Below are 24577 nucleotides of genomic sequence, written 5' to 3'. Positions count from 1 at the left end.
TATGAAGCGTCAGACTGCTTATGTCTGTAGCTGCTCAGATCACGGAGTACGAATGATGCGTGCGGAGAAGTGAGGCACATGCCTCGGTTCCCCGACTCGGTCGACTCGAACGGGCATTCTGGAACTCGGATGTCTTGGCCCGAGAATCTTATCGGCGTTTGACATGTGCCTCTTATGCTCTTCCGCTGCGAGATATTGAAGGATCCTGGTACATCTTGGGCCATCCATGCGAAACCGTAGGTAGACAGCGCAGCCATCCGGAAGTACAGAACATTGTCAAGCATCGTCGAATCTCATTTGGAAGGTATCTTAGTGACCAATCAGAACACGCTTGGGCAGTCAGAAACGTTCGTTTGCTGTCGGCGCATGAAAGTTCAGCTGTTGCCCTACTGTTATGGGCCGTTCAGGCGGCATTTAGTTGCGCAGTATGGAAGGAGTAGCGATGATTGTGCTTTGTCTGTGCTCTCTTCGAGGGGAAGACTGTTATATGAGGCTACGTTCCAATTCGGCTGCCAACTGCCGATGAGGCTGAACGCCCAGATGCTTTTGACGCGAGATAACGTGCAGGCGCGACATGACGCCGCAGCGCACGGCCAAAAATTGCAGGCGCGACATCACCATTGACCGAGACAGGCATCAGCAACAACTCAGCTTCCAACGTCAACGCTTCTCTCACCTGCGCAAGTTGTTACCAATCGTCATACTGTGGGGTATTCTGTAGCTGTTCAGTACTGAAGGATTAGAGCAGGCCAACAACAGCGCGCCACCATGAACAATATTGATGGTTCAGATCGTCATCTGAAGACGGAAGAAGGTCAAGTTGCACTGATATACTTTTCAAGCTGATGACTGACTCTACTTAGCACCACCGCCGTCTCTGCTTACCATCGTGATTGATACAAATCCTCACGCCTGGGCACATCTCTCGTCAACGCTCTCTCTCTCTGCCGCCCTGGCCAACATCCTCATCTTCATCAATGCGCACCTGGCATCCGGAAACGCAAACGAAGTCGCAGTCATAGCCTCGCACTCGCATAAGACAAGCTACCTGTATCCTACCAAGAAGCCCTCACAACCCATGCACAATGGCGATTCAAACGGTGATATCGAGATGAACGGCAGCGGGGCGGGAAGGTCACATCAAGAGAGCCCCAACAAGTACCGGCCCTTTGCCGTCGTGGAAAGTACTATTCTGCAGAACTTTGCGAAGCTCTTGAATGAGACAAACGAAAGTCATCTTGCAGCAACACCAACAACATTGATTGGCGGCGCCTTATCACTCGCTTTGACGTACATCTCAAAGTCGACTATACAACATGCGCCTGTCGCCTCTGGCACTGAAAACTCCATGGCAGCGCTTGCTGACGCCGAGAATGCTCACGTTGATCGTGTCGCGCTCACATCACGCATCCTAATCGTTTCGGTCTCTGGAGATCTGGCCAATCAATACATCCCGGTCATGAACTCGATCTTCGCCGCACAAAGGAAAAAGATTCCCATCGACATCCTCAAGCTGGCTGGCGATACTGTGCTGTTGCAGCAAGCGAGTGACGCGACCGGCGGTGTATACATGAAGCCAGAGCGCCCTGAAGGATTGTTGCTGTACCTAATGATGGCTTTTTTACCAGACGCCACAGCGCGTGCGAGCCTGGTTATACCAAGTGCAGGAGGTGTCGACTTCCGTGCAGCCTGTTTCTGTCACAGAAAGGTAGTAGATATTGGCTATGTTTGCAGCGTATGCCTGAGTAGTAAGTGCTTTTGCACTCTCGTGTTGACCGATCACTGACCGGCCCCAGTCTTTTGCGAACCTAATCTGCCAGACAACCTGTGTCTCACTTGTGGGTCTTACCTGTCATTGCGCGCTGCTCTGACCAATCCTCCTGCTCTCATACCGAAGAAGAAGAAAAAGAAGAGAAAGGCAGGAACCGACACTGCCACTCCAGGCGGCAACACACCCGCGGGATCAGGCACACCCATGCATCCCTGATCATACAAATCGAAACCTTCGCGAATCATTCGCGCTCGACGTGACTACACTGCTAACACAAAGGTTGTTCGTCCTGTCATTAAGAGGAGATGCCTTGGCATCCTAGCAAGTATAATTGCCTTTCAAGGACCACGTACGGAATACGTCGAGAAGGGTATGTGTGCGCTTTTGCACATTCACCTAGAAGTGAGCGAGTGCATCACGCACAAGGTGACAGAGTCCTCCGTGGTATACGAGCAAAGTAGCATGATGCTGCTCCGCGGGAAAAGCCTGACATCAATCGCATTAGGCGAACGGTGAACGTTACAGTGCCGCCGTGATTATGTTGTCAGAATTTTCATAATGCGAGCTTGTAGCTTCGTTTCAAGTCTAATGATTGCAGAGAACTTGGTTGGCGTACGGGAGCATAGGCCCAGAGTACCCACCTATATCAATACCAATTTACAGATTCTCATGCATGCGAGTAAGGTTCTTACATACTCTACTGACCTAATGGAAATCTGGCTGAGAGGTATGTAGTAAATAAGCTACTCTCATCAGAGTCGGTGTGGCGGAATTTTCCATGCACGTTCATGGCTCTGTTAGCAGCAGCTCCGGACGGGCCCAGATGCTTCATACCACGGACATATCACGGCACAATAGATACTCCAAACACCCAGAATCGAAAAATCGAAACCGAAGTGCACGAATGGCAAAGTGTCTGTATGGTCGCCAGAAGATGTAGACACGGCAAGGTATCTTACATCACGACAGGCCCCTGAAGCCGCTGTTGGGGCCATCAGCACGCGAGATTCGACAATGTTGGAGTCAATCCAAAGAAGTAAACATGCTTTAATGTTTCTAATAGCCATCGCCACCGTGCTCGACTCCTGCAGGTCCTGCAGCAGGAGCATCATCCCAGACAAAGGCATAGGAGAACGAAACGGGTAGGGTCTGTAAGCTCGCCCGTTGGAGCTGCGGTCCGTCCGCGGGATGACTTGGAGTTGGCAGTTGGATCGGGATGTTGACTTTGAAACATCTCGAGGGTACCTACTGATAAGGCTTCATCGGCCATCTTCCTGTGCATCTTCTCGGTACTTACCATGGTGTTTGTATGTCCAAGCCTCTGCACAACTCCTGATCTTTGCTTATATTAGGGAAGGGTGTCCTGGGCTCAAATACTTCTTCTAAACACACACAGAGACTGTTTCGATCGTTGTCCAAATGAGGCGCGCCCAGAGGCCGATGTTCCGTCCTCACAACTTAGCGTCTTTGTGCAAAGATAAGGAATCTCGTGTCTCATTGGCTGTTGACGCCCGCCATATCGCGTCTGCATCTGCGCGTGCGCAATGCAGCCCTGAATCCCGCAATCTTGGAACCTTCATGCTGGAACGTGTTCGACCGGTATCAGTCCACAGCAATATTCCGAATCTGCGCAGCTGCATCCCACGCACGCGGTCTAGCGCAAAGCCCTGCGTGATATCAGTCCCCCGTCGCTAACGCACATTGGCTCACTTCTCCTTCACGTATCTGACACCCCAGCGAGTGGCTTCCTGGGATCCTTCTGGGGTTGATGCTTGGACGAAAGCCCGAGCCTAGAGTCGAATGATAGGAAGGCCTCTGCGCTATAAACGTTTATAGTTGTCACGCCCCTCCAACGTACTGGGTGCGCTTTGTCGTTAGCAATTCACGCACACATATGCACACATACCCATCGACCCTTTCCCTGTTCTTTGACTGACGCAGGCTGAGCGACGCCTCACAAAGCCTTGTGCGATCTTCGGATTCGAAGCGTGCTGTTTGCTTTTATCTGTACGGCCGCCAAGCGACTTTCCACTCCGAGATCCCAGCAACTGGAGATCGCCGACGGACACGCTCCAGTCTACCCACTTCGTTTCTTCCTTTCGACGCTCCTAATCTGTGCATATTGTATATACCCCATACCACTTTCCACCCACACGCTATTTCGACACCTTGTCATTTAACCCAGGAGCGGACTCCCCGTTGAGCCTCAGAGAGTCACGATCCTTGACCATCGGCAGCCATGGACCCTGTTACTTCTGGCGCGGACCCGACCACGCCGCTTGAAGCGTTTAACAATGCTACTATTGCGACGGGAGGCGACAGCAAGTTGTACAACCTCAATGTTTTCTATGATGTGAGTTGGTCACGGAGATGTTGGGCCAATCCGCGGGGCTAATCCGGATAGGCGGGCGATATCGCTTGGATGATTACGAGTACCGCGCTCGTGCTGCTCATGATTCCGGGAGTTGGGTATGTATCACGATCACGAATTCGAAGATGGTCAGGCTAATGAGAATGTAGTTTCTTCTACTCTGGACTTGCGAGGAGAAAGTCTGCGTTGTCGCTGCTATGGCTGAGTGTCATGGCCACGGCTGTCATCAGCTTCCAGTGGTTCTTCTGGGGTTACTCGTTGGCTTTCTCGCACACCGCTGGAAAGTACATCGGTAACCTTGATAACTTCGGACTCAAGAATGTACTCGGCGCTCCATCAGTTGGAAGTTCGAGGATCCCAGACTTGATGTTCTGTTTATACCAGGGCATGTTCGCTGCCATCACCGTTGCCCTTGCCGTTGGAGCTGTCGCAGAGCGCGGCCGCATGCTGCCCTGCGTCATCTACATGTTCATCTGGTCCACACTCATCTACGATCCCATCGCCTGCTGGACCTGGAACTCATCTGGATGGGTTTTCCAACTTGGTGGCCTCGATTTTGCCGGTGGCACACCTGTACATATTGCCTCTGGAACTGCCGCTCTGGCTTACTCGTACATGCTGGGCAAGCGCAGCGGTCACGGTACCCAGGAGCTGAACTACCGACCCCACAACGTTACCCATATTGTCATCGGCACTGTCTTCCTGTGGGTTGGATGGTTCGGTTTCAACGCCGGTTCGGCGCTTGCTGCGAACTTGCGCGCTATCATGGCGGCTGTATGCACAAACCTTGCAGCCTGTGTTGGTGGCATTACGTGGTGCCTCGTCGACTACCGTCTGGAGCGCAAGTGGTCAACAGTCGGATTCTGTTCTGGCGTTATTGCCGGTCTGGTCGCTATCACCCCTGGATCCGGATACGTGCCTGCCTGGGCTGCCGTCATCTTTGGTGCTGTCGGTGGCGTTGCTTGTAACTACGCGACCAAGCTGAAGTACTTTCTTCGCTGTGATGACGCTCTTGACATCTTCGCCGTTCACGGTGTCGGTGGCTTCATTGGCAACATCCTTACTGCATTCTTTGCTGCGTGAGTGATCCATCAATTTACCAGATAACGTCCAACTAACAACGTCTAGTGACTACATTGCCCATCTCGACGGCTACACGGTCATCTCCGGCGGCTGGTTGAACCACAACTGGATACAGCTCGGCTACCAGCTTGCCGACTCTCTCGCTGGAGGCGCATACTCCTTCGTTGGCACATGCCTGATCCTCGCTACACTCGACTTCATCGGCAAGTTCTTGCCTGCTTTCCGCCTGCGCGCTACCGAGGAAGAAGAGGCTCTCGGTATCGACGATGTCGAGATCGGCGAATTTGCCTACGATTACGTTGAGCTCACTCGCGAGCTGAAGGTGCCTGACGACGATGTCGACGAGGGCATGTCAATGCACTCGCTGCACCACAATAGCGCCGGCATGGCCATCACCAGTCACCACGAGAAGAATCAGGGTTCGGTGGACTCTGCAAACCAGCTTGCTGACTGGGCGCATCGCGCGTGATAAGCTGCATCCCAGGCTGGGTCTTCATTCCTATTCCAGCGTTTCTGAGCTCTATACCACTTATTCTTCTCTTTCTAGACTTCTTCTGAAGGCCTTCTGAGCGTACCTGTCTTTGCGTAATGTAGTATATGTGTGGATGACTGAATCAATGGCTCCTCAACCGTTCACGCTTTAGGTGCAACTCCAGGCTGGACAACCACCCTAGTGATTGTGCTTGTGCAGCAACAATGTGGTGTTTGCGGTGACTGAACTTCTTGCACCAGAAAAGCCACGCTGTCATTGCGTACCTTGCTGTTCAACATCACGTGCTGCTTTGCCGTCAAAGGCGGCTGGCGAGCCAATCGGCAGAAGAGGCGTGCATGAATCGAAGCTTGGGAGAGCGGTGACGACGCTTTGCATGTCGTGTGCTTGCGCATGACAAGCCACAGCAGTGGCAGAGCCGGCCTTGCCGGTCGAGCAAATAAGGATATGGATATCATGTCGCACAAAAAGTATGCACAAAGAAACAGGACCGTGGGGAGGAGAACGCCAGAAGAGAGGGGAAACGCTGTGTGGCAGTCGTGCGTACAGAGTGAGTGGATCAGGGTCCGTCTGTGCGCAGAAGTGTGGCTCGTGTGCGGGGCTTGCTCTTAGCATAAGGGGAAGGCGCGAAGGGCCGCGCCCACGCGACAGGGCGGTGATGTTCATTCCTGCTTTACGCTACACTCTTGTCTTCCTCCTCGATGCTTTGTGCCTGATTCGAGATACCCTGCGCTCGTAAACTCGTCCTGTGAGTACCCCAATTGGAACCTCGTATCTCTCACCGCGATGTACCTGCACTTCGGATGTCACATGCCACAAGACGTCAATTTCCCACGATTCTGCGCCTCTCAAATTACACCGCCACATTAGAAAATACACACTGACGGCCTGGGACAGCACAATGAATAAGTCACAATCTCCGTACGACTCACTACCGCACATCTCTGAGCACTACGACAATTCAAACTCGGAAGACTCGGCCCTTCACCTTATACTGACACTGCGGCCGGACTGGCGAGTGACCAAGGACACAATCGAGTTTGTGCGCTTTACAGATGGCATCACAAACACGCTGTTGAAGGCAGTGAACAAGCTGCCAGGCCTGTCGACAGCAGAGGTAGATGAGGATGCAATTCTGCTGCGCGCATATGGCAAGGGCACCGATGTGCTCATTGACCGGGAGAGTACGTCTTCTACTCCAATACTAGCTCATAGTAGACACTGACAGTCGTATAGAAGAGACACGGTCACACTGCCTCCTTGCTCGCCATGGCCTCGCACCCTTCCTCTACGCCCGGTTTGAGAACGGTCTCCTTTACAAATTCGTTCCAGGCAGCGTGTGCTCACCTGCTGACCTGCGACGACCAGATGTATGGCGCGGAGTAGCTCAAAGATTGGGAGAATGGCATGCCACGTTACCAATATCGAGTATCAGCAGCACATGTCCTGCTCCATCTCAACTTGAGGCCAACAACAAGCGTGCTTCTTTGGTGGCTATGTCCCAGCTCACGCCCGGAAAGCCAGTCCCGAATGTGTGGACAACTATGCAAAAATGGATCGATGCGCTCCCAACAAGCACCACCGCGCAAACGACACGCCGAGAGCACCTTGCTACCGAACTCGCTTCCCTGACAAGACTACTGGGTGACACGCCTGGCGTTGGCGGTTCGAACCCGTTTATCTTTGCTCATTGCGATCTCCTTTGTGGAAACGTGATCATCGAGCTTTCACCGTCGTCCGCTTCGAACTCACGTCGTTCTAGTTCGTCCAACGGGTCTGAGGAGCCAGAGACGGCAGCGGCATCTGTATCTTTCATCGATTACGAGTACTCTACACCAGCGCCCGCCGCATTCGATATTGCGAACCACTTTGCAGAGTGGGGCGGTTTCGACTGCGACTACAACGTCCTGCCCACGCGTCGCGTGCGTCGCTCTTTCCTCCGCGAGTACCTCCGCAGCACCAGCATACATCTCAATAGAACACACAGCGAGTCGGACGTAGAGGAGCTGTTCAATCAAGTCGACAGATTTCGGGGTGTACCCGGCTTCTACTGGGGCATATGGGCGCTGATTCAGGCACAAATCTCGCTTATCGACTTCGACTATGCAGGCTATGCAGAGATCAGGCTTGGCGAGTACTTCGCGTGGAAGCGAGAATGCAGTGGCGAGCGAGAGAAATCAGGAGAACCAATGCCCCTGCGAGAGCAGATCTGGGCCAAGGACGAGTAGAGGAGATGTGCATAGAAGAGTTGGGTGCATTGATTCCACGGGCGTTGGGAGTAAGCGGGCGTTTCAACATGTTCATCAAGGCGCTAGACGTCGCGCATATCATGCCTACTTCATCAGAGGGTATCTTACTACAACAGACTTTTATAGAACGTTTAATAACAACACTTCAACTTCAGAGACTGTTCCCACTATGCTTGACCAAGCTCACAATCTTATACCCAGTACCGTCGAAAGGCACGAGTCTCCTCGGCTCGAACGCCCTGTCATCATAGTATTTCTGCACATTTTGCTGAGACCTGATGCCACAAGGTGATGGGTTTAATATTGCCATATGGAGAGGTGTGTAGGATAGTCTGCTGACTTACACAGCCACCGCTTCACAATTTTTAATACCAGCAATGTCTTATCGCCAGATCTTGCCAGTAATCAGATGAAGGGGAGATATTTGCTTATCGGATCTCCAAGTGAAGGACTCTTTCTCGGCGTGATACTGAGGCGTAAGACAATAGCTTCCCGGTCGGTCCCTCATTGGTACGATCTAGATACAAAGCTTGTGCAAGAAGTCATTGGCTTGCTAAGAGTGTGACTACCCATCAGACTCCACGAGATAACAGTCAATTCTCGGTGGGGCAATCCAGGACCAGTATGTATACCAGTCAGGTTTCGCACACTCACACACGGCCACGACTCCAGCCTGTACCTCAAGAAAGCACGCGACGTGTCTCGGTATGGTCGTAATGAAGATACTACGTCCGATAACTACACCATATATTGGACGAAAAATGAGAGATCAGACTGCTCCTTGTCGAACGAGCCCCACAACATGCCGCGCTTTTTCGCTGCGAACTCTGCGTTGCTTATCTGGATAGCCAGACGAGTGCTGATAGCCCTCACTATGAAGTACTGTCTTACGTTTGGGGATCGGACATACGCGACGTTTCCATCCATTTTTCCGGAATGTCCGTCAAGGTGACGGTGAGCTTATGTGATGCTCTACTCTATTCGCAGCACGCTACGCAAGAGAGGACCGTATGAATCGATATAATATACATCAATCAACGTGACATATCGGAAAGATCACAGCAGATTGGACTGATGCGTTGTATCTTCGAAAGAGCTTGGAGTGCGATAGTTTAGCTAGGAATGTGCCTCAACGATGAATCTGAGCTAGCTATGAGATATCAGGGTCAACTGGATCTCGACGATCGATGGTTTCTGTTTTCTAATCGGCACAACAACAAGACTGCCACATTAGTCTATCACAATATCTTACCGACTTCTGCCCAAAGCCGCGGAAGGCTGTATCGTCCCTCGCAGTTCAAGATAATGCAGGGATTCGGGCGTAGTCGTAAGTCTACCAAACTACATACGCTCGAGTGATGGAAGTCCGGGACCCGATACGGACCCTGCATGGAAATAGAGCAGTTTGCGTATGCCGTGTACTCAAAGTCTGGACTGGACCACGGAACCCGGATAAATGCTACACAAGGTTGGGGGAATCTTGCCGTTGACGAGTTGGCTGCTCTCTATTCTCAAATGCTTCTCCAGCCGCTATTCCCGACCGTGATCAACACCTCTTTCTTCCCTTGCCCGATGCAGTAACTCTGCCTCTCTCGGTGCGTCATGCTGGACCCCTCGATACGTGTGGTTCGAGTACCATCGGATGCAAGACGTGCGAACGTGTGCTCGAAGATCGAAAGCACACTCGTTCCTGCCTGAGGTAGCAGTGTTCCTTCACCGGCTGCGATTCTCCTCGACATGACAGATCTACACGGTCTACGCTCCCGTTTGTTCGGGGCAACCACGTCTCCAGCGCGCCGTCTGCGTTCTGCATATTACAAATCCTTCTCATGCGGTGGTGTGATAGCTAGAGATCCGACTCTGGGCGGGGAAAGTGCGGCAGCAGAACTACTGATCTCAGACCCCATAGCCCAACGCACATGCCATCGAGTCAATCGACACGCAGACCAGTCAGGGCCACAACGTGCAAGTCACCGAACGCAGAGTACCAAAAGGGACGCGCACAGTATTATTTTGGATTGCTTTACATTCGGGCGTCTTGCCCTGGTCCCTGTGGACGCGTTCTGCCTCCCACTCTCCCCCCCTGGAATCTCGCGTCTTCTGATCCGGCCATCTCATGGACCAAGCCGTGCCAGTAGTGTCTAGGGACCATGTATGCTACAAAGTGAAAGGGCGATGCAGAGGTATCATATCGTGTGCGAACACGGAGCGAGGAATTAGGACGATGTTCACCCAGCTCCTTAACGCCTGATGCATGTGGGCCTCCGAATAACGTGGGAATCATCGAACCCAAAGGTCTGGCCTCGAGGCTTTGGTCCTTGGAGGGTCTTCGCTACCCTGCTTTCGAGTGCGGTAATCGTCGTGTGCTCATCTCAAGGTTCGTGCCTGAGGTGCCTTTGTTGCTCGTGAATAAAGCTCTGCGCTGCTCGGGCCTGCTGGCGACCGTATCGACGTTGTCGATGGTCCTAATTGGACAACCTGCCTGTGGTACAGGTGGTCAAGGTGTCCTTGTTGGTGCAAACAACAAGTCTGTAAGGGCCGCTCATTCGATCAGGGGCTTCCGTACACCACCAACAATCGCAATTCCTAGCGCGGCCAGCCCGTTGGGATCATTCGCCCTGACAATGTGACTCGCTGGTAACATTGGGTTATCTGGCGCCACGTGTGCAGCGTCTTTCGCTGCCTGTTCAATGGCTTCCATCTCCTCTTTGCATCCGGCGTGGTCGAAAGGACACACCACGATGGGTTGCCGTAGTAGAATGTCTCGCGCGGAGCTCATCTGGGCCTGACACATGTTAGCGGAACCATTGCGTCGCATAGAGCAAGACTTGCCTTGACTGTGAGGTAGTACTCAATCTTATAGAGCGTCCCCGTCGTTGTGAAGCCATTGACCGCGTACATGGGAAACTCCTTCCTGCCTCTTGGTATTATGCCGTCGTTGTCCCTCAAATCCTTCGCAGGAAACACCAGCCCCAGATTCGTAAAGTAGCCTGCCTCCGGCATCTTGACGCCGACTGCTTGTGCAGTCTTGGCCAACGTCTTGACTTTTCGTGTTGGCTCGTCGCCCTCGTGGTTGAATATGATCTCTTCGTCTATGCCCACTGTGATTTGTTTTATCGTGACCTTTTTTGCTTTTGATAGCCAGTCTGGGTTCGGCGAAAGCTTAATGTAGACCGAGACTGGGTCGAGCGGCCCGTAGCTCCACCGCGGGAGACTTATGCCAAGCGTGACGAGATGGTCTGTGACGCGCTCGGCGCTCTCGGGGCGATTGTACATGCCAAAGGTGGACAGTGTGTCGTAGCGCTGGATGGGGACGGGGAAGGCGTACTTCTTCTGCTCCTGGTGGCCCTGCTGGACAGTGACGACGAGTTCGTAGAAGGTCTCTGCGGTGCGCGAGGGCAGCTGCAGGCTGGCAGGCGGGACGCGGCGCGCCACCTCCTCGCCGCCGCGGCCGTAGGGTATGAAGATGACGAAGGGCAGGTCCATGGACAGGATGCTCTCGTGCTCGCGGCCGGAAGAGCAGCGGAACAGCAGCATCTCCTTGCCGACCAGGTCGGTGATGTCCTTGCGCGGGGCGGCGAGGTGCTTCTTGGTGACGCTGTCGGCGGACGGGTGGATGGTCTCGCGGCGGTGCAGGGCAATGGTGACGAGCGAGACGTTGACGGGCGCAGAGACACCCACCAGCGGGCGGATCTCGACGCGGCCCTCTATGCGCGGCAGGGTGGCTGATATGCCTGGGTAGCCGACCAGGAAGTTGGAATTGGGCGGGCCCGACACCCGGACAAAAGCCGCCATGTCGCCTTCTCTAGCATGAAGCAGCGCAGGCCTGGGGCGTGGACAGGCGCCGCATGGGCGGGCGCCGTGTGCTGCAGTCGGCGGAGACTGCGCTCGAGGGCGAGGGTGAGCGCCAAGCGGACGGGCTGTGGGCAGTGAGGCAGGCAGCCTTCCGCGCGCTGACGTGGGGATGCGATGGGCGAGACGTGCGGTCGCGCAGGGCGGGCGGGCGAAGGAGCGGCGGGCGAGTCGGCGATTGCTGCAGTCGCTACCAGGCAGCGAGCGCGGTGGTGGGGATGCTGGACGGGCGATGCGCGGTCGTGTCGAGCCAGGGCCGCCGGTGACGGCAGGGCTGCTGCCAGGGTCCCCACAGCCTGGGCTACTGGCGCCGGACTTGCAGTCGTGCACCGAGCACCAAGCAGTGAGACAAGCACCGGTGGGGCCTGGAGCTGAGCGAGTAGCGAGTCTACGCTTGCCCGATAGATCAGCTCATCCGGCGCTCCATCACCATGTCCGTCACGGTGAGTGTGCCCACACCCTCATGCCCGTCTGACAGGCGCATCTGGCCCAACGTTGTCGTCGTCGTTGTCGTCGTCGTCGCCGTCGTTGTCGTCATGCATCTACATGCAAGCTGACTAACACATCTGTAGCTGCACACCTCCAAGGGCGACATCAAGCTCGAGCTCTTCTGCGAGGCCACCCCAAAGACCGCCGAGAACTTCCTCGCCCTGTGCGCCTCGTCCTTCTACAATGGCTCGCCCTTCCATCGCCTGATCCCGACCTTCATGGTCCAGGGCGGCGCACCTGCGTCTGACCCAAAGTCCAAGGCCAGTGCATCCATCTTCAATGACGGCGGGCTTTTCGAGGACGAGTTCTCGCCTGCGCTGCGGCACAACGCCAGAGGAATCCTGAGCATGGCGAACAAGGGTCCGAATATGAACGGCAGCCAGTTCTTCATCACGTTTGCGCCTGCGCCGCACCTGGACGGCAAGAACACTGTATTTGGGAAAGTGCTAGAGGGGCAGGAAGTGCTCGATGATATTGAGAAGGTGCCGGTCGACAAGAAGTCGCGGCCGCAGGAGAAGGTCGTTATCGAGAAGGTTACCATCCACGCGAATCCTTTGGCCGGGTGAGGTGGCATCAGGAGTGCAGTCAGAGTCACAGGGAAAAAAACCTCAAGGAGCATGGGCAGTAAAGAGCGCATAGCACGGAAACGCCGGGTCACGACGCAATGACAGAAGAACAGATGGAAGTAAATGTTGGAAGAAGATGCGGTCATATGCTTCATTGTGGCTGGCGAAGCCCTGGTATCTATGCCCAAACCCAAACGCAGGAAAGCAAACATTTACGACTTTTTTATGCGACAGCTCATGCGCCGTTAGCGGCAGCCTGCTCTGCGGCCTGCTCTGCGGCCTGCTCTGCGGCATGCTCCTCCTCATAGCCCTCGGTCTTCATGTCCTTCAGACCGAGCTCTTCCTCCTCCTCCTCTGTGCGGTCGTACTCATCCACCTTGATCTGTGGGTCTGGTTCAGGCGCAGTGAAGCTCTGGATGTAACTGCTGGCAAGGGGGTCCTCCAGAATGACTGTGAACTTCTCCTTGCCATCGATGGCAGAGCCCAACTGGTCGAAGAACGTGTTCCACTTGCTCTTAGATGCCAAGTCCATCGAGTCACCTCCATCGCCCACGTCGAAAATGGACGAGCGAAGATCGTCGCGGACTTGTGTCAGGAGACCCTCGACGGTGGTGAATCGACCGCCCAGTGTTCCAGGCTCAACGCTAAGGTTCAGCTCGGGGCAAGACATGGCACAAGACTCAGACTTGAGAATGTCTCGGGACATGTCCTCCTTGTTCTGAATACTGATTGTGATGCGACGACCCTTCGCCGGTACCTCGCCTCCGGTCTTGACCTCATTGCTTCGGTATCCACAGTGCTCGCAGACGGTGGACATGAGAACCACCTGCTTGAAATGGGGAATGTTGACCATCTTCATGTTTGTCGCGCACGACAGAGTGCATCCTGGACAGGTGGACGGGAATGAGTACACCTGGTTCTCGATGATATCGTCGACGTTGTTCACCATGGGCTGGTGCGCAGAAGGCATCTCCGGGTACATCTCGCGAGCCTTGTACTCGGGACGGATCTCGGTGGCCGGCGCCTCCACGTTGAGAGGTGTCTCCTGCTCTTGCCCACTGCTATCACCAAGACCGAGCGCTTCGTTCTGTGCGGCTGTGCGGTTGTACTGCTGGCGAGAGTACTTGCCAGCAGCGAGCACATTGGGCGGTTCGATCGAGGAGTTACCGGCCGGATCGTCGATTGTGACCTTGAAGGGCAGCTTCTCGCCGCTTGCCATCCCCTTCAGTGTATCAATGACCTTCTGAATCTGGGGCGCAACCTCAGGCATCTTCTCTCTTCGCTCGTCCTGCTTCTGCTCCAGGTCCTGCGCGACCATGGACAAAATACCTTCAATGTTGGTGAGCTGTCCGCGACCAGGAGGAATTTCCAGATCAATCTCCTCAACCCTGAAAACAGCGGTATCGCTCTTGACGACTTGCTTGCTCAGGTCGTCCGCGGAGTCGACTCGGACCGTAAACTTGACACCTTGCTGCTGAATCTCACCAGCGGGCTGGATCTCAGAGTTTCGGAAGTGGCAGTGCGGGCACTCGAAAGACATGATGACAATTTCGCGGAAGAAAGGGATTCTCGTCAAGAGAAGGCGAGTGGTGCCCTGGAGACAGTCAGCCTTGCGATACCCAGATGGAGGGGAAACACTTACATTCTCGTGGCAGTTCATGCACAAGCTCTCGATTTCGTCAACAACCCTAGAGTCGTCCTCATCCTGCTGTCCACTGGCCTCGTCGACCTTGCGGCCCATATCCTCGAAGAGATCCTTCGCGAGACTCTTGTGTTCGGCCATCTTGTCGTACGTGATTTTGTATGAAGTGAAGGTGGTTGTTGTAAAATCTTAGTAGTCAGGCAAGATTTGGCGCGGGGGCCAGTAGTGTGACGTTTTTTCGGCCTTCAAAATCCTGGCGCCGCTGTGGCGGGGTACCTGGAACCTTCTGCTGGGACCCTGTCGGCTCTGCAGCCCTACGAGATTGCTGCTCACATGCCAAAGTCCATCAAGTCTAAACCGCCTGAACTCGTGTTCTGAGACTTGCTCTTCTCTAGCATCGCTGCAAGACCGCCCTTCCGAGCCTTCTTTCGCTCTTTGCTGCTCGCGTTGACCGATTTTACCACCTTACTGGCCTCTTGAGCCTGCTGCTTGGGCTCTGGCAATGGCTGCGGGGTTTTTGTAGCTGTCGACTTTCTGAGGTGTTTCGCGGGTCTGGCCTGCAGTGATTGGATTGTTTGTCGTTCACACCTCAAGCAGATGTAGATTACTTGCTTGCTGGGCTGTGTCGTGCTTTTGAGTAGTTTCCTACCCTTTCGCACCCTCTTACGATCGGCCTGGTGGGTAACTTTGCAAGACCATCCTGCTATCATGGGACTGCCGCAGGCGCCACAAAAACTTCTTCGCAGTGCATCGACTTCCTTTTGCTGCAATTCTATCTCAGCATCTTCGAGCAGACGGTCCTGTGCTGAACCAAGGAAAGCTGCGGCAGTTGGTGATGAGACTGCCAGGATATGTGCGGCCTTTCGAAGGTAATTCGACCTACGCTCCACGAGCTCTGTCGCGTCCATTTGTGCGTGATGTTGTTCGAGACGAGCTTGACGCGAGCAGCTGTGGACCATCAAGGTCTCGCGTGCGGACTTCGAGAAAGACCCCCGGCGCTAGTGGTCCCTTGAGCTTTCGCTCACTGTTTGCGCCTTCTCCATCTCCAGTCGCAACTTCTGCGCTAGTGACGCGCAATTCTGGGGGCGTTGTGGTCGATCTGCTAATACTTGCCGTCAATTGGCAGCCGCATCCAGCATCACAATGGCTGCGCCGACCCTCATCGAGCAGCAGGGCTTGCGCATAGCCGTAGAGGGCTGCGGCCACGGAGTGTTACATGAGATATATGCTTCGGTCGCAAAGTCATGCGAACTCAAAGGGTGGTCAGGTGTTGATCTCCTTATTATTGGAGGTGACTTTCAGGTGGGTGCTCTTGCACTGTAAATGCAATTGAGCTGACAATGTAGGCCGTCCGCAATGCCTCCGATCTTAAAGCTGTTTCCATGCCTTCGAAGTACTATGCCATGCACGACTTCCACGAGTACTACGCAGGTGCACGCACCGCGCCCTTCTTGACTATATTCATCGGAGGGAATCACGAAGCCAGCAACTACTCGTGGGAGCTATACTACGGTGGCTGGGCTGCCCCCAAGATCTACTACATGGGTGCTGCAAACGTCGTCAGATTGGGACCACTACGTATTGCTGGTTTATCTGGCATATGGAAAGGCTACAACTATAAGAAGCCGCACTACGAGCGTCTGCCATACAACAGTGACGATGTGAGGAGCATATACCATGTTCGCGAACTAGACGTGCGCAAGCTCCTGCAGATCAGGACACAGGTCGATGTTGGCTTAAGTCACGACTGGCCGCGCAGTATGGAGTGGAGGGGCAACTACCGACAGCTCTTCAAGTGGAAGCCAGACTTCGAGCAGGAAGCGAAAGATGGTACACTTGGAAGCGTCGCAGCTACAACAGTTCTTGAGCGCCTGCGACCACCATACTGGTTCAGTGCGCACATGCATTGCAAATTCAGCGGTATCTGGCAGCACGGAGGTGGGTCAGAGCCAGCAGCACCTATTGTAACGGCCGACGAGCCTTCTGCTGTTGTGATGAACGACGGTGAGATCAACCTTGATCTCGAGGAAGATGCACCAACAGAAACGCCAAAGAACGATGCCGAGATCGATCTTGACATGGATGATGATGATGATGATGCAGCTCCGGCACCGGTTGCTACAACCACGAAGCCTGAGGAGCCAGAGAAAATCAATGGTCAAGCAGTGGTCCCCGATGAAGTGCGAGATCTACTGCCGGCCTCCTTTGCACGCTCAAACTTTGAGAAGCCGGAGACATTGCCGTTCCCTGCAGACATTGCCAACCAAACGACCAAGTTTCTTGCTCTCGACAAGTGCTTGCCAAAACGGCATTTCCTCCAACTGCTCGAGATCACACCTCACTCGCCCAGCGATCTGCAAAGGCCACTACGGTTGGAATACGACACCGAATGGCTCGCCATTACACGTGTCTTCGCTGGTGATTTGCAAATTGGTGATCCGGACGCGCAAGTACCTACCGACAAGGGTGATGCCTACTACAGGCCCCTCGTCGAGGAGCAGATCACTTGGGTCGAAGAGAATATCGTCAAAGGCGGGAGGATGACTATACCGCATGACTTTGTACAGACCGCGCCTGTCTATGATCCGTCTCAAGGCATCCACGTTCAAAAAGAGCCGCAAGAGTACGACAACCCGCATACGCAAGCTTTCTGCGACTTGCTGCAGATCCCTAATGTTTTCCACGCGTCAGACGAGGAACGAGCAAAGCGCATGCAGGCCGGTCCCAGACCAGAGGAACAGCGATCTGGTAGAGGCGGAAGGGGCGGAAGCAGAGGCGGTCACAGAGGTCATCGTGGCGGTGGTCGCGGCGGTGGTCGCGGAAGAGGTCACGGTGGTGGAAGAGGACGCGGCCGCGGGCGCTGGTGACGACTCTCAATAGGTATCGACCAGTTCACATCTCACACGCGGTTACGTATCCCTTTGCGACAACATCTGCGCCTAAATCTGAGACGGACATACTGAAGCCTTGCGCAGCGTACGTGGCTAGTGGCCGTTAGCGACTCCACACCTCGAGTCCTATCGTTCCTCTGCATCTTGACATGACGGAAGGCGCTGTTGGGCGTTCGTTTCCGAACTTTCTCATATTATTGTGGGTTCAGGGTCTGCGCGAAGGATGAAGACCCTGCTCGATGATGTCGTTCTCGGCATGCCGGACGCGATGCTGCACGACGTGGAACACGCAACTACATGGCCGGGCTCGGCCATTATTCGTCGCAGATTAGGCGTGGCTGCACTCAGTGGCAGTCGCGGCTGGCAGACCGCAATCTGTAGACCGGAACAGCCAATATTGAAAGCCAAGGGCTGTGGAGGCTTTGTGGTGGTGGTCGCCTTCCATACGTCATTGGCTTTGCACGCGGGTTTGTCCTCGTGCGCGACGCCAACGGCCAACAACAACAAATGACACAGCATGTGTGAGTGCGGAGAAGGGTGTGGAACACAATCTCATACAGCAAAGATAGACGAATATTGGTGTTGTTGCGGAAGAGGTGTTGATCGCGCTGATCTTGCGCATGCTTGCCACGCTGCCCTGAGATTGACTCACCAGACTGTGGCGAGAGGCTTGCGTGTGCTTTGTAATTCATCCAAGCCGTGGACAACCGCTCGGGCGATCCTGTTAATCGCCCAAGCCTTCGTTACGAGTTGCGCTGCGTTTGGAACAAAACAAAGGGTGCAGCTATTTCGGGGCACTTAACGGCGCAGCTCCGGCAGGGTCTGCTGTCCACAGGTCTTCTAGGCATGTCGAAGGATCATCCCTGCCCTTACTAGTTACAACCGTTAGGCGTCGAGACCTGAGCGATCAGCAGCCTAGCGACCTGTTTAGGTCCTTACACATTGCGTCCGCATGCTCGTCGACTAAGATGCCGCCTGCAATGTAGACTTAAATAGTCTGCGCCGCCCCGGTCATTCGAGGCTCCCATTGCGTCGTTTTCAATAAAGCTACATCAGCTCGCTCAAGTACTAGCTCGCTCGAACTTCAAGTGCCACCGCATATCGTTGCAGACTTCATCGTTTTGTGCTACTCCCGTCAAATTACTACCAAGCCGCCCTACGAGTCTGGACCACTGCACTACATCGGCCTCCTAGAGTATCGTTCGACACCGCTACAGTGACATAGTTCAAATACTTCAAGTCCCTTGCTTGTTGACTTGACTATATCCTCTGAGCCATCAACCCCCGTTTTGCGACTCCACGCTATATTTTATCACCATCAATTTGCCAAGGTTAAGCTATCAACTCCCAACAATGGCATCCAAGTTCGTCGAAAATCTCGAAGAGGTCCCGATCACCCACCCCCACCTCAACGTCAGCCTAGACGACATTCTCGCCGAGGAAGGTCGCACGAGATCCTCGTCGCAATCATCAGAGTCCAACAGCAACGGGCGATCCAGCAGCGAGACCGCACAGTCTCCAACAAGCTCTGCGCACCATGAGAGTCACCTAGGCTCCATCAGGCGGCGCGCATTCACTCTTGGAAGCAAGAGGGTTCGCCAGGCCAGTTGAAGAAGCGCTCATTGGGGCGCATCAACTGCGCCACAAATTTTACGACTTTCATGATGTTACGACACGATTCGCCAGCATGCGACTTTGATCTGCGGGGACTCGACCAAGCGTTGGAAGAGGTTTGCATATTATTACTCGGATCTTTAAGGGCCCGTTGAAGTTGCTGTTGGCATGCGGTACAATTCTGCTGCCGCGCCGAATAAACACGGCGACGGCACGTCCCGATACGAAGAGGAGGAGTTGGGGCGCTTTACATCTGTTTCTGTGTGCAGAATTGGGCGGCAATTCGAAGTAATGGGATGCAGAGTGCGGATCATATCGGCTCTTATGACATAGCCACATAGTGTAAGATTCAATCCCTCACAACACATCCAAGCAGGCGCTCCTGATGACCAACGTGCCTTCCTCATACTCACCTCATTCAGCCTGCACCTTCTCTCTGCCTCAGTCTCGCCTGGCTAGATGATGGGATCCTCAGGCGATGCTCTTCATACTTCATTCCTGCACATCTTCCGCAGCCTGCGTCGCGCTTAAACTTACTGTCTCACTCCGCTTGTCCTATCAATACCTACAGCTGCATTCACGACCGAAATGAGCCAAGTACCCTCAGCAAGCACACCATCTCCAGTAATCGCCTGTCTCGAATCCTTCCTCTCACCAACCCTCAATATCCTCGCCTCTCCCTCCTTACCCGCGTTGCAACTTCTCACGCCCCCAACACTCTCCAAACTACGAAACCTCGGCCACCCACGTATCCGCGACGCACGCGCTCTTGGCCATACCGTCCAGATTATCTCGCACATACCCTTCGCCGCAACGCCGCAGATATGCATGAAGCTCAATGATGCGCTGGACGCGGGGATACGGATGCAGAATGACAGGATGGTGGCGCTGGCGCTGCTTCCCAGTGTGCCGGGCGAGGGCAGCGGAGCGGCGAGGGAGCTGCAGAGATGTGTTACGAAATTGAAGTTTGTGGGTGGTGTCGTTGCAGCCGGGCGGGGAATCGAGGATGGGGGTTTTGAGGAGGTGTGGGGGGTGGCGCAGAGGCTGAGGGTGCCAGTGGTGTTGAGGGAGGGATGGCCGAGTGGTGATCAGGTTCGTCGCTGTCCAGTGCTGGAGAGAGGGTGTAAATCTGTGATAGAGTGTTGACAGGCGCAGATCGCAGAGTATACGGAAAACCTGCCCGACGCTGTGGTCGCAGCGTTGGTCACACACCTGCACAACGCACATGTTGCTTCTCCGCTACTGATACTGCGCCTTTTCCTCAACGGAATCTTTGATCGGTACCCCAACTTGCGCCTTATCATCGCGCATCCGGGATCACTCCCTTCACTGCTCCCGCGAATCGACGCAGTCCTTGATAGCATTTCCCCTGCCGCCAAACCTAAGCGCAGTTTCCTCGACGTCTGGCAGCACAACTTCTACCTGACCACTGCCGACATCCTTGATCTGTCAAGCATGCGGACGTTACTCGAGCAGATACCAATGGACCGCGTGCTATACGCAAGCAACTACCCACTGGAAGAGCGAGGGAGGGAAGTCATAACAGAGTTGAAGGAGAGTGGGTTCCTCACAGATGAAGAGTGGGAGAGGCTGGCATGGAGGAACGCAGAGCAGTTGTTCAAGCTGTCCAGCCCCGTGCAAGGCCCATACGGCGTGAACACCAAGGTTGCCGCGCAGCCTGGGCAGCATGTGATGTTCGCTTAGTGGCTGATGTGGCTCTTGTGGTTTAGACTCCTCACGGTTCCCCTCTCCTGCTGGGACGATATCCTTAGTCTATCAGTGCTGTCTTGCCGCTTAGGATCTGTGCGTCATACTTTCTGGCATACGTGATGCCTCGGATGTTCCCCAGAGCGAGATGACAATACATATGAGACGGGCGTGGCACAGCGTGGCGTGGTGGTACGTGCGAGTGGCATCGAGGCCGCCCGTCTTCGGTGTATCTGTACTGTTGGACGATTCCTCGGTATCATCAGTAGTGCATCACGTACTCCTTATTGAAAGCCTTGTGACGTGGTGTCATTGCCCGTGCATTCGTGACTGTCTATACGCTCTGCTTGGACGCCTTCCAAATCAATCCTGTGGTATCTTTTTATCGTTCCGCAATCTCGTTCGAAGTGAGTGGACGAGTAGCTTATTTCTTGCCGGACTTCTTGATGCCCTGCTGCCCGGTGTTCATGGGCCCTTTGCCCTTGGCCTTGCCGGCCATCTCCTCGCGAGCCTTCTTGTCTGTAGAGTCGTCAGTATGCGGACTAAATACCTGGAAGGTATATCTTTGTATGAGGGATTTAAGTCGGAGTCGTGGGACAAGGCTGGGCGGCGGGGAGGTCGAAGCGGGGTATGGGTGCGAGGAAGACCATGATGAGTACGCACCGGCTTGCTGCTTGGCCTTGAAGGCGACGTCCTCTTCGTCGAGCTCACCGGCAGGCTTCTTCTTAGGCTTCTTGTTGTGGATGGGGTTTGTACCCGCTGCTTACGATCAGCCATTGTTCAACGGGGTTGCGCTGACGCAGCAACGACAACACGTGTCGACGACGGAGTACCGACCTCCCGCTCCTGAAGGCATCTTGACTATCTGGTAGAGCGCGTAGGCCTGTTATCGATTTGGAAAGTTGTGATGATTTTGCTGGAGGCGCAGAGGCTAGTGGCGGGCGGTGAAGTGGGGTCCTCGAGCCTCGAAGGCAGAGGCGAAGAAAAGCCGGCCAGCGGGAATGACACTTGCTGACATTCTCACGTGATCAATCGAAGCAAATGAGACTTCTAGATAATTGTCCTTGGTTTGCATGAAATGGTCAAATGTCACCGCAGCCATAATAGAGTTCATCAATCTTTACTTGCAGGGAGTATGGGTGGTGCAGTTTGTCTCCTCAGCACCGCTCATCCCGGGTTTCGGCACTCCCGCCAAGTCTGGTATCTGCTGCATGTCGTCAGGCGTGCGGTTTGCACTTGATATTGTCAGTCTCATAGGATGGTGAAGTCCAGAATACTCATCTCGAGTGCATCAGCGTGTGCTGATCAGGTGCCGGTCCCCGGCTGGTCTATCACCTTGGGGGAATGGCGCACGATGCTACCCTTCGCAAGTTCACAGCTCGACACCCCAGCATACCGGGACGTCTCCACTTTTGCAGCGCACCAACATTGAATTCGAGACCGCACTTTCAGACTCGATTGTCGACGACTTGAGGTTGTCGCGTGCTGCGAAAAACACACGGTTAAACATCCATTAATATTAGCGACGACAGAACGCCCCTTAATGTCAAATCCTGGAAATAAGGAGCCCAGACACCCGCCAAAAGCTTTCCTCCGCCGCACTCGTGTCCTGGCAAGGCTTGTGTGGAAATCGCGGTGGGGAAATGCTTCCCTATCTGGCGCAGTCCGGCGCTCTCTCTAGCCATGTTTCGCCTAGTTGGGATGATGGGCGTCGCTTCCAAGTCATGCCTGCGCAGGAGATCCCCGAATCTCAGCGCCAGACCTTAGATCTCATTCGTGGAAGAACAAAACGCTGGATTTCCATCCGTACTGTGGAGTATCGACTGATAAGATGAGTGTGGGACGGGACCCCAGATTAATTCAGTTGGTATGGGGTCCTGGGGATCCACTTTGCTCTAGAGCAAGTTTTTGCGGCTGCATTAGCACTTTGATTCGTGGTACAATGCTGAAGGTGTCGGTTGACGGATTCTAGCACAGTGTGAAAGTGTACCGACTCCATGGGGTCGACACTGGAACGGTGCGTGCGCCGTGCTGCAGTGTTGTATATATTGTAAAGAGATCGACCCCTTCCCTGAAAAACCACAAACTCTCGCTGTGACCTTTGCGGAGTTCTAGTCGACAGCAGCCTTGACAGCCTTGACAAGAGTCAACACGTTTATCACACACAGACCCGGACACCAACCGCAAACATGGTGACCGCTAAGAGAGCGTACAATTGGTAGGCCACAGACACTACCTTCGAAGTGATCGAGACTAACATCCACCAGGTACGTGTCCCTCGTTGCAGCATCTTGCATGGTGCTCTACGGATATGATGCCTCAGTCTTCAACGCCGTCCAAGGCTCGAAGCACTGGGTTGCCTACTTCAACCACCCCAATGCGAACACCATCGGAGCTATCAACACTGCATACACCGTCGGAGCTGTCGTAGCTGGTTTCTTCATGGGTGGTCCTCTTGCTGATTACGCTGGCCGCCGCGTTGGCATGGCCACTGGTTCCGTTCTCGTCATCATCGCTACCTTCATGCAAACGTTTGCGCCCCGTGGAAACATTGGTGTTTTCATTGCTGGTCGTGTTATTATTGGTTTGGGTCAAGGTCTCGCACTTAGTAAGTTCGGCGGCAGGGTCTTTGATTGAAAGTTGTGACTAACGCACCGTCAGCTGCTGGTCCCATCTACATCGGCGAGCTCGCACCTCCTGAGATCCGTGGCAAGATTATGTCCTTCTGGCAGATGTTCTACTCGGTCGGTTCCTTCATCGCATACTGGGTCAACTTCGCCTGCTCCAAGCACCCCCAGAAGCTTGGCGAGTGGGACTGGAAGATGGTAGTCATATTCCAGATCTTGATGCCCATCGTCATTCTCTCCCAGGTCTTCTTCATCCCTGAGTCGCCCCGCTGGCACATCCAGAAGAACAAGAACTACGATGCCGCCAAGAAGGCTTTGACCCGTGTCCGCGACACTGAGCAAGAGGTTGATGACGAAATCACCATCATCCGCGAGGCTATCGAGTTTGAGGCTGAGGCCATCTCCAGCGGATACTCCGCGCTCTGGAAGGACAAGTCTATCCGCAAGCGCATGTACATTGCGATGATCATCAACGCTGGTCAGCAGATCACAGGACAGGGTACCCTCAACTCTTACTCCACCATCATCTACAAGAAGGTCTTCAAGGCTGCCGACACTATTGCTCTCATCAACGCCCTCAACGCTACATTCGGTATTCTGTTCACACTCAACGCTACCTGGACTGTCGATCGCTTTGGCCGCAAGTTCTTGTTCATCGTCGGTGGCATCGGTATGGGTATCTGCATGGTCATCGCTGCTTCAGTCGAAACCCAGACCCCAAGCTTTGACGGCGCCAAGTCGCAGCCTGTCGGTATCGCGATCGTCTTCCTCATGTTCTTGTTCGCTTTCTTCTGTAAGCCGTCCCCTGATCCATTGCACTTCTGAGTCCTACTAACGTGTCAATAGACAAGCCTTCATGGGGTGCCACCGTCTGGATCTACACCGCCGAGATTTTCTCGATGAACGTCCGCGCCCAAGCCGTCGGCATGTGCTCGCAGACCCAGAACGTCGCCAACTCGATCGTCCAGCAGTTTTTCCCTCTGTTTCTCCAGAACGAGGGCTTCTACGCCTTCTACATGTTTGCAGGTATCAACATCCTGTTGGCTGCTTTCGTTTGGTTCTTCGTTCCCGAGACCAAGCAGGTCGGCCTTGAGGATATGGACACCATGTTTGGTGGAGCGAACCACATCGAGGGCGGCGCCGAGCTCGAGAAGAAGCACGTTGACCATGAGGAGTTTGCTATTGACCCCGAGCATAAGAACGTTGAGCGAAGGGATGTTTAGAA

At 54.2% G+C, this 24577-nt stretch overlaps 13 protein-coding genes across 13 annotated transcripts; 8 read left to right on the top strand and 5 right to left on the bottom strand.

Annotated features, from left to right (window-relative positions):
• The first annotated feature begins 640 nt into the window (after positions 1–640).
• M421DRAFT_418318 (transcription factor Tfb4) lies at positions 641–2441 on the top strand. Its single transcript, XM_033591740.1, has 3 exons — positions 641–814; positions 864–1748; positions 1797–2441. Exons 1-3 carry the CDS (start codon positions 769–771, stop codon positions 1985–1987), a joined length of 1122 nt encoding a protein of 373 aa, XP_033451092.1. The 5' UTR covers positions 641–768; the 3' UTR covers positions 1988–2441.
• A 1071-nt stretch (positions 2442–3512) lies between these two features.
• Positions 3513–5902, top strand: M421DRAFT_418315 (ammonium transporter 1). The gene is made up of 4 exons (XM_033591739.1): positions 3513–4124; positions 4176–4240; positions 4292–5221; positions 5271–5902. Exons 1-4 carry the CDS (start codon positions 4011–4013, stop codon positions 5692–5694), a joined length of 1533 nt encoding a protein of 510 aa, XP_033451091.1. The 5' UTR covers positions 3513–4010; the 3' UTR covers positions 5695–5902.
• On the bottom strand, positions 5705–6177 carry M421DRAFT_418314 (uncharacterized protein). The gene is made up of 2 exons (XM_033591738.1): positions 5801–6177; positions 5705–5745 (listed from the first exon to the last, which is right to left on the bottom strand). The coding sequence occupies exon 1, from the start codon at positions 6171–6173 to the stop codon at positions 5859–5861; it is 315 nt and encodes a 104-aa protein (XP_033451090.1). The 5' UTR covers positions 6174–6177; the 3' UTR covers positions 5705–5745; positions 5801–5858.
• Positions 6178–6340: 163 nt separating this feature from the next.
• Positions 6341–8082, top strand: M421DRAFT_418313 (ethanolamine kinase 1). Its single transcript, XM_033591737.1, has 3 exons — positions 6341–6463; positions 6613–6899; positions 6952–8082. The coding sequence occupies exons 2-3, from the start codon at positions 6617–6619 to the stop codon at positions 7941–7943; spliced, it is 1275 nt and encodes a 424-aa protein (XP_033451089.1). The 5' UTR covers positions 6341–6463; positions 6613–6616; the 3' UTR covers positions 7944–8082.
• Positions 8083–10307: 2225 nt separating this feature from the next.
• M421DRAFT_360560 (arrestin domain conatining protein) lies at positions 10308–12161 on the bottom strand. The gene is made up of 2 exons (XM_033589668.1): positions 10797–12161; positions 10308–10749 (listed from the first exon to the last, which is right to left on the bottom strand). Exons 1-2 carry the CDS (start codon positions 11757–11759, stop codon positions 10507–10509), a joined length of 1206 nt encoding a protein of 401 aa, XP_033451088.1. The 5' UTR covers positions 11760–12161; the 3' UTR covers positions 10308–10506.
• Positions 12162–12247: 86 nt separating this feature from the next.
• M421DRAFT_99426 (cyclophilin-like protein) lies at positions 12248–12871 on the top strand (the record flags this gene model as incomplete). Its single annotated transcript, XM_033598754.1, has 2 exons — positions 12248–12259; positions 12389–12871. The coding sequence occupies 2 exons, from the start codon at positions 12248–12250 to the stop codon at positions 12869–12871; spliced, it is 495 nt and encodes a 164-aa protein (XP_033451087.1).
• A 235-nt stretch (positions 12872–13106) lies between these two features.
• Positions 13107–14654, bottom strand: M421DRAFT_57753 (zinc finger protein zpr1; the record flags this gene model as incomplete). Its single annotated transcript, XM_033595532.1, has 2 exons — positions 13107–14465; positions 14514–14654. 2 exons carry the CDS (start codon positions 14652–14654, stop codon positions 13107–13109), a joined length of 1500 nt encoding a protein of 499 aa, XP_033451086.1.
• Positions 14655–14748: 94 nt separating this feature from the next.
• On the bottom strand, positions 14749–15854 carry M421DRAFT_360723 (uncharacterized protein). The gene has a single exon (XM_033589671.1). The coding sequence runs from the start codon at positions 15470–15472 to the stop codon at positions 14843–14845; it is 630 nt and encodes a 209-aa protein (XP_033451085.1). The 5' UTR covers positions 15473–15854; the 3' UTR covers positions 14749–14842.
• Positions 15565–17564, top strand: M421DRAFT_360711 (lariat debranching enzyme). Its single transcript, XM_033589670.1, has 2 exons — positions 15565–15815; positions 15860–17564. The coding sequence occupies exons 1-2, from the start codon at positions 15657–15659 to the stop codon at positions 17378–17380; spliced, it is 1680 nt and encodes a 559-aa protein (XP_033451084.1). The 5' UTR covers positions 15565–15656; the 3' UTR covers positions 17381–17564.
• A 2042-nt stretch (positions 17565–19606) lies between these two features.
• M421DRAFT_57220 (uncharacterized protein) lies at positions 19607–20722 on the top strand (the record flags this gene model as incomplete). The annotated part of the gene is made up of 2 exons (XM_033595478.1): positions 19607–20110; positions 20174–20722. The coding sequence occupies 2 exons, from the start codon at positions 19607–19609 to the stop codon at positions 20720–20722; spliced, it is 1053 nt and encodes a 350-aa protein (XP_033451083.1).
• A 427-nt stretch (positions 20723–21149) lies between these two features.
• Positions 21150–21581, bottom strand: M421DRAFT_3120 (uncharacterized protein; the record flags this gene model as incomplete). The annotated part of the gene is made up of 3 exons (XM_033589214.1): positions 21150–21244; positions 21389–21484; positions 21563–21581. The coding sequence occupies 3 exons, from the start codon at positions 21579–21581 to the stop codon at positions 21150–21152; spliced, it is 210 nt and encodes a 69-aa protein (XP_033451082.1).
• A 727-nt stretch (positions 21582–22308) lies between these two features.
• On the top strand, positions 22309–22677 carry M421DRAFT_360263 (uncharacterized protein). Its single transcript, XM_033589665.1, has one exon. The coding sequence runs from the start codon at positions 22369–22371 to the stop codon at positions 22558–22560; it is 192 nt and encodes a 63-aa protein (XP_033451081.1). The 5' UTR covers positions 22309–22368; the 3' UTR covers positions 22561–22677.
• Positions 22678–22914: 237 nt separating this feature from the next.
• Positions 22915–24575, top strand: M421DRAFT_3119 (sugar transporter; the record flags this gene model as incomplete). Its single annotated transcript, XM_033589212.1, has 4 exons — positions 22915–22943; positions 22993–23333; positions 23387–24145; positions 24199–24575. 4 exons carry the CDS (start codon positions 22915–22917, stop codon positions 24573–24575), a joined length of 1506 nt encoding a protein of 501 aa, XP_033451080.1.
• Positions 24576–24577: the final 2 nt, after the last annotated feature.

The sequence above is a fragment of the Didymella exigua genome, assembly GCF_010094145.1.
Source record: "Didymella exigua CBS 183.55 unplaced genomic scaffold M421scaffold_7, whole genome shotgun sequence".
NCBI classification, from domain to species: Eukaryota; Fungi; Ascomycota; class Dothideomycetes; order Pleosporales; family Didymellaceae; genus Didymella; species Didymella exigua.
The sequence above is the reverse complement of the archived record's forward strand: the minus strand, read 5'-3'. Positions and strand labels throughout refer to the sequence as shown.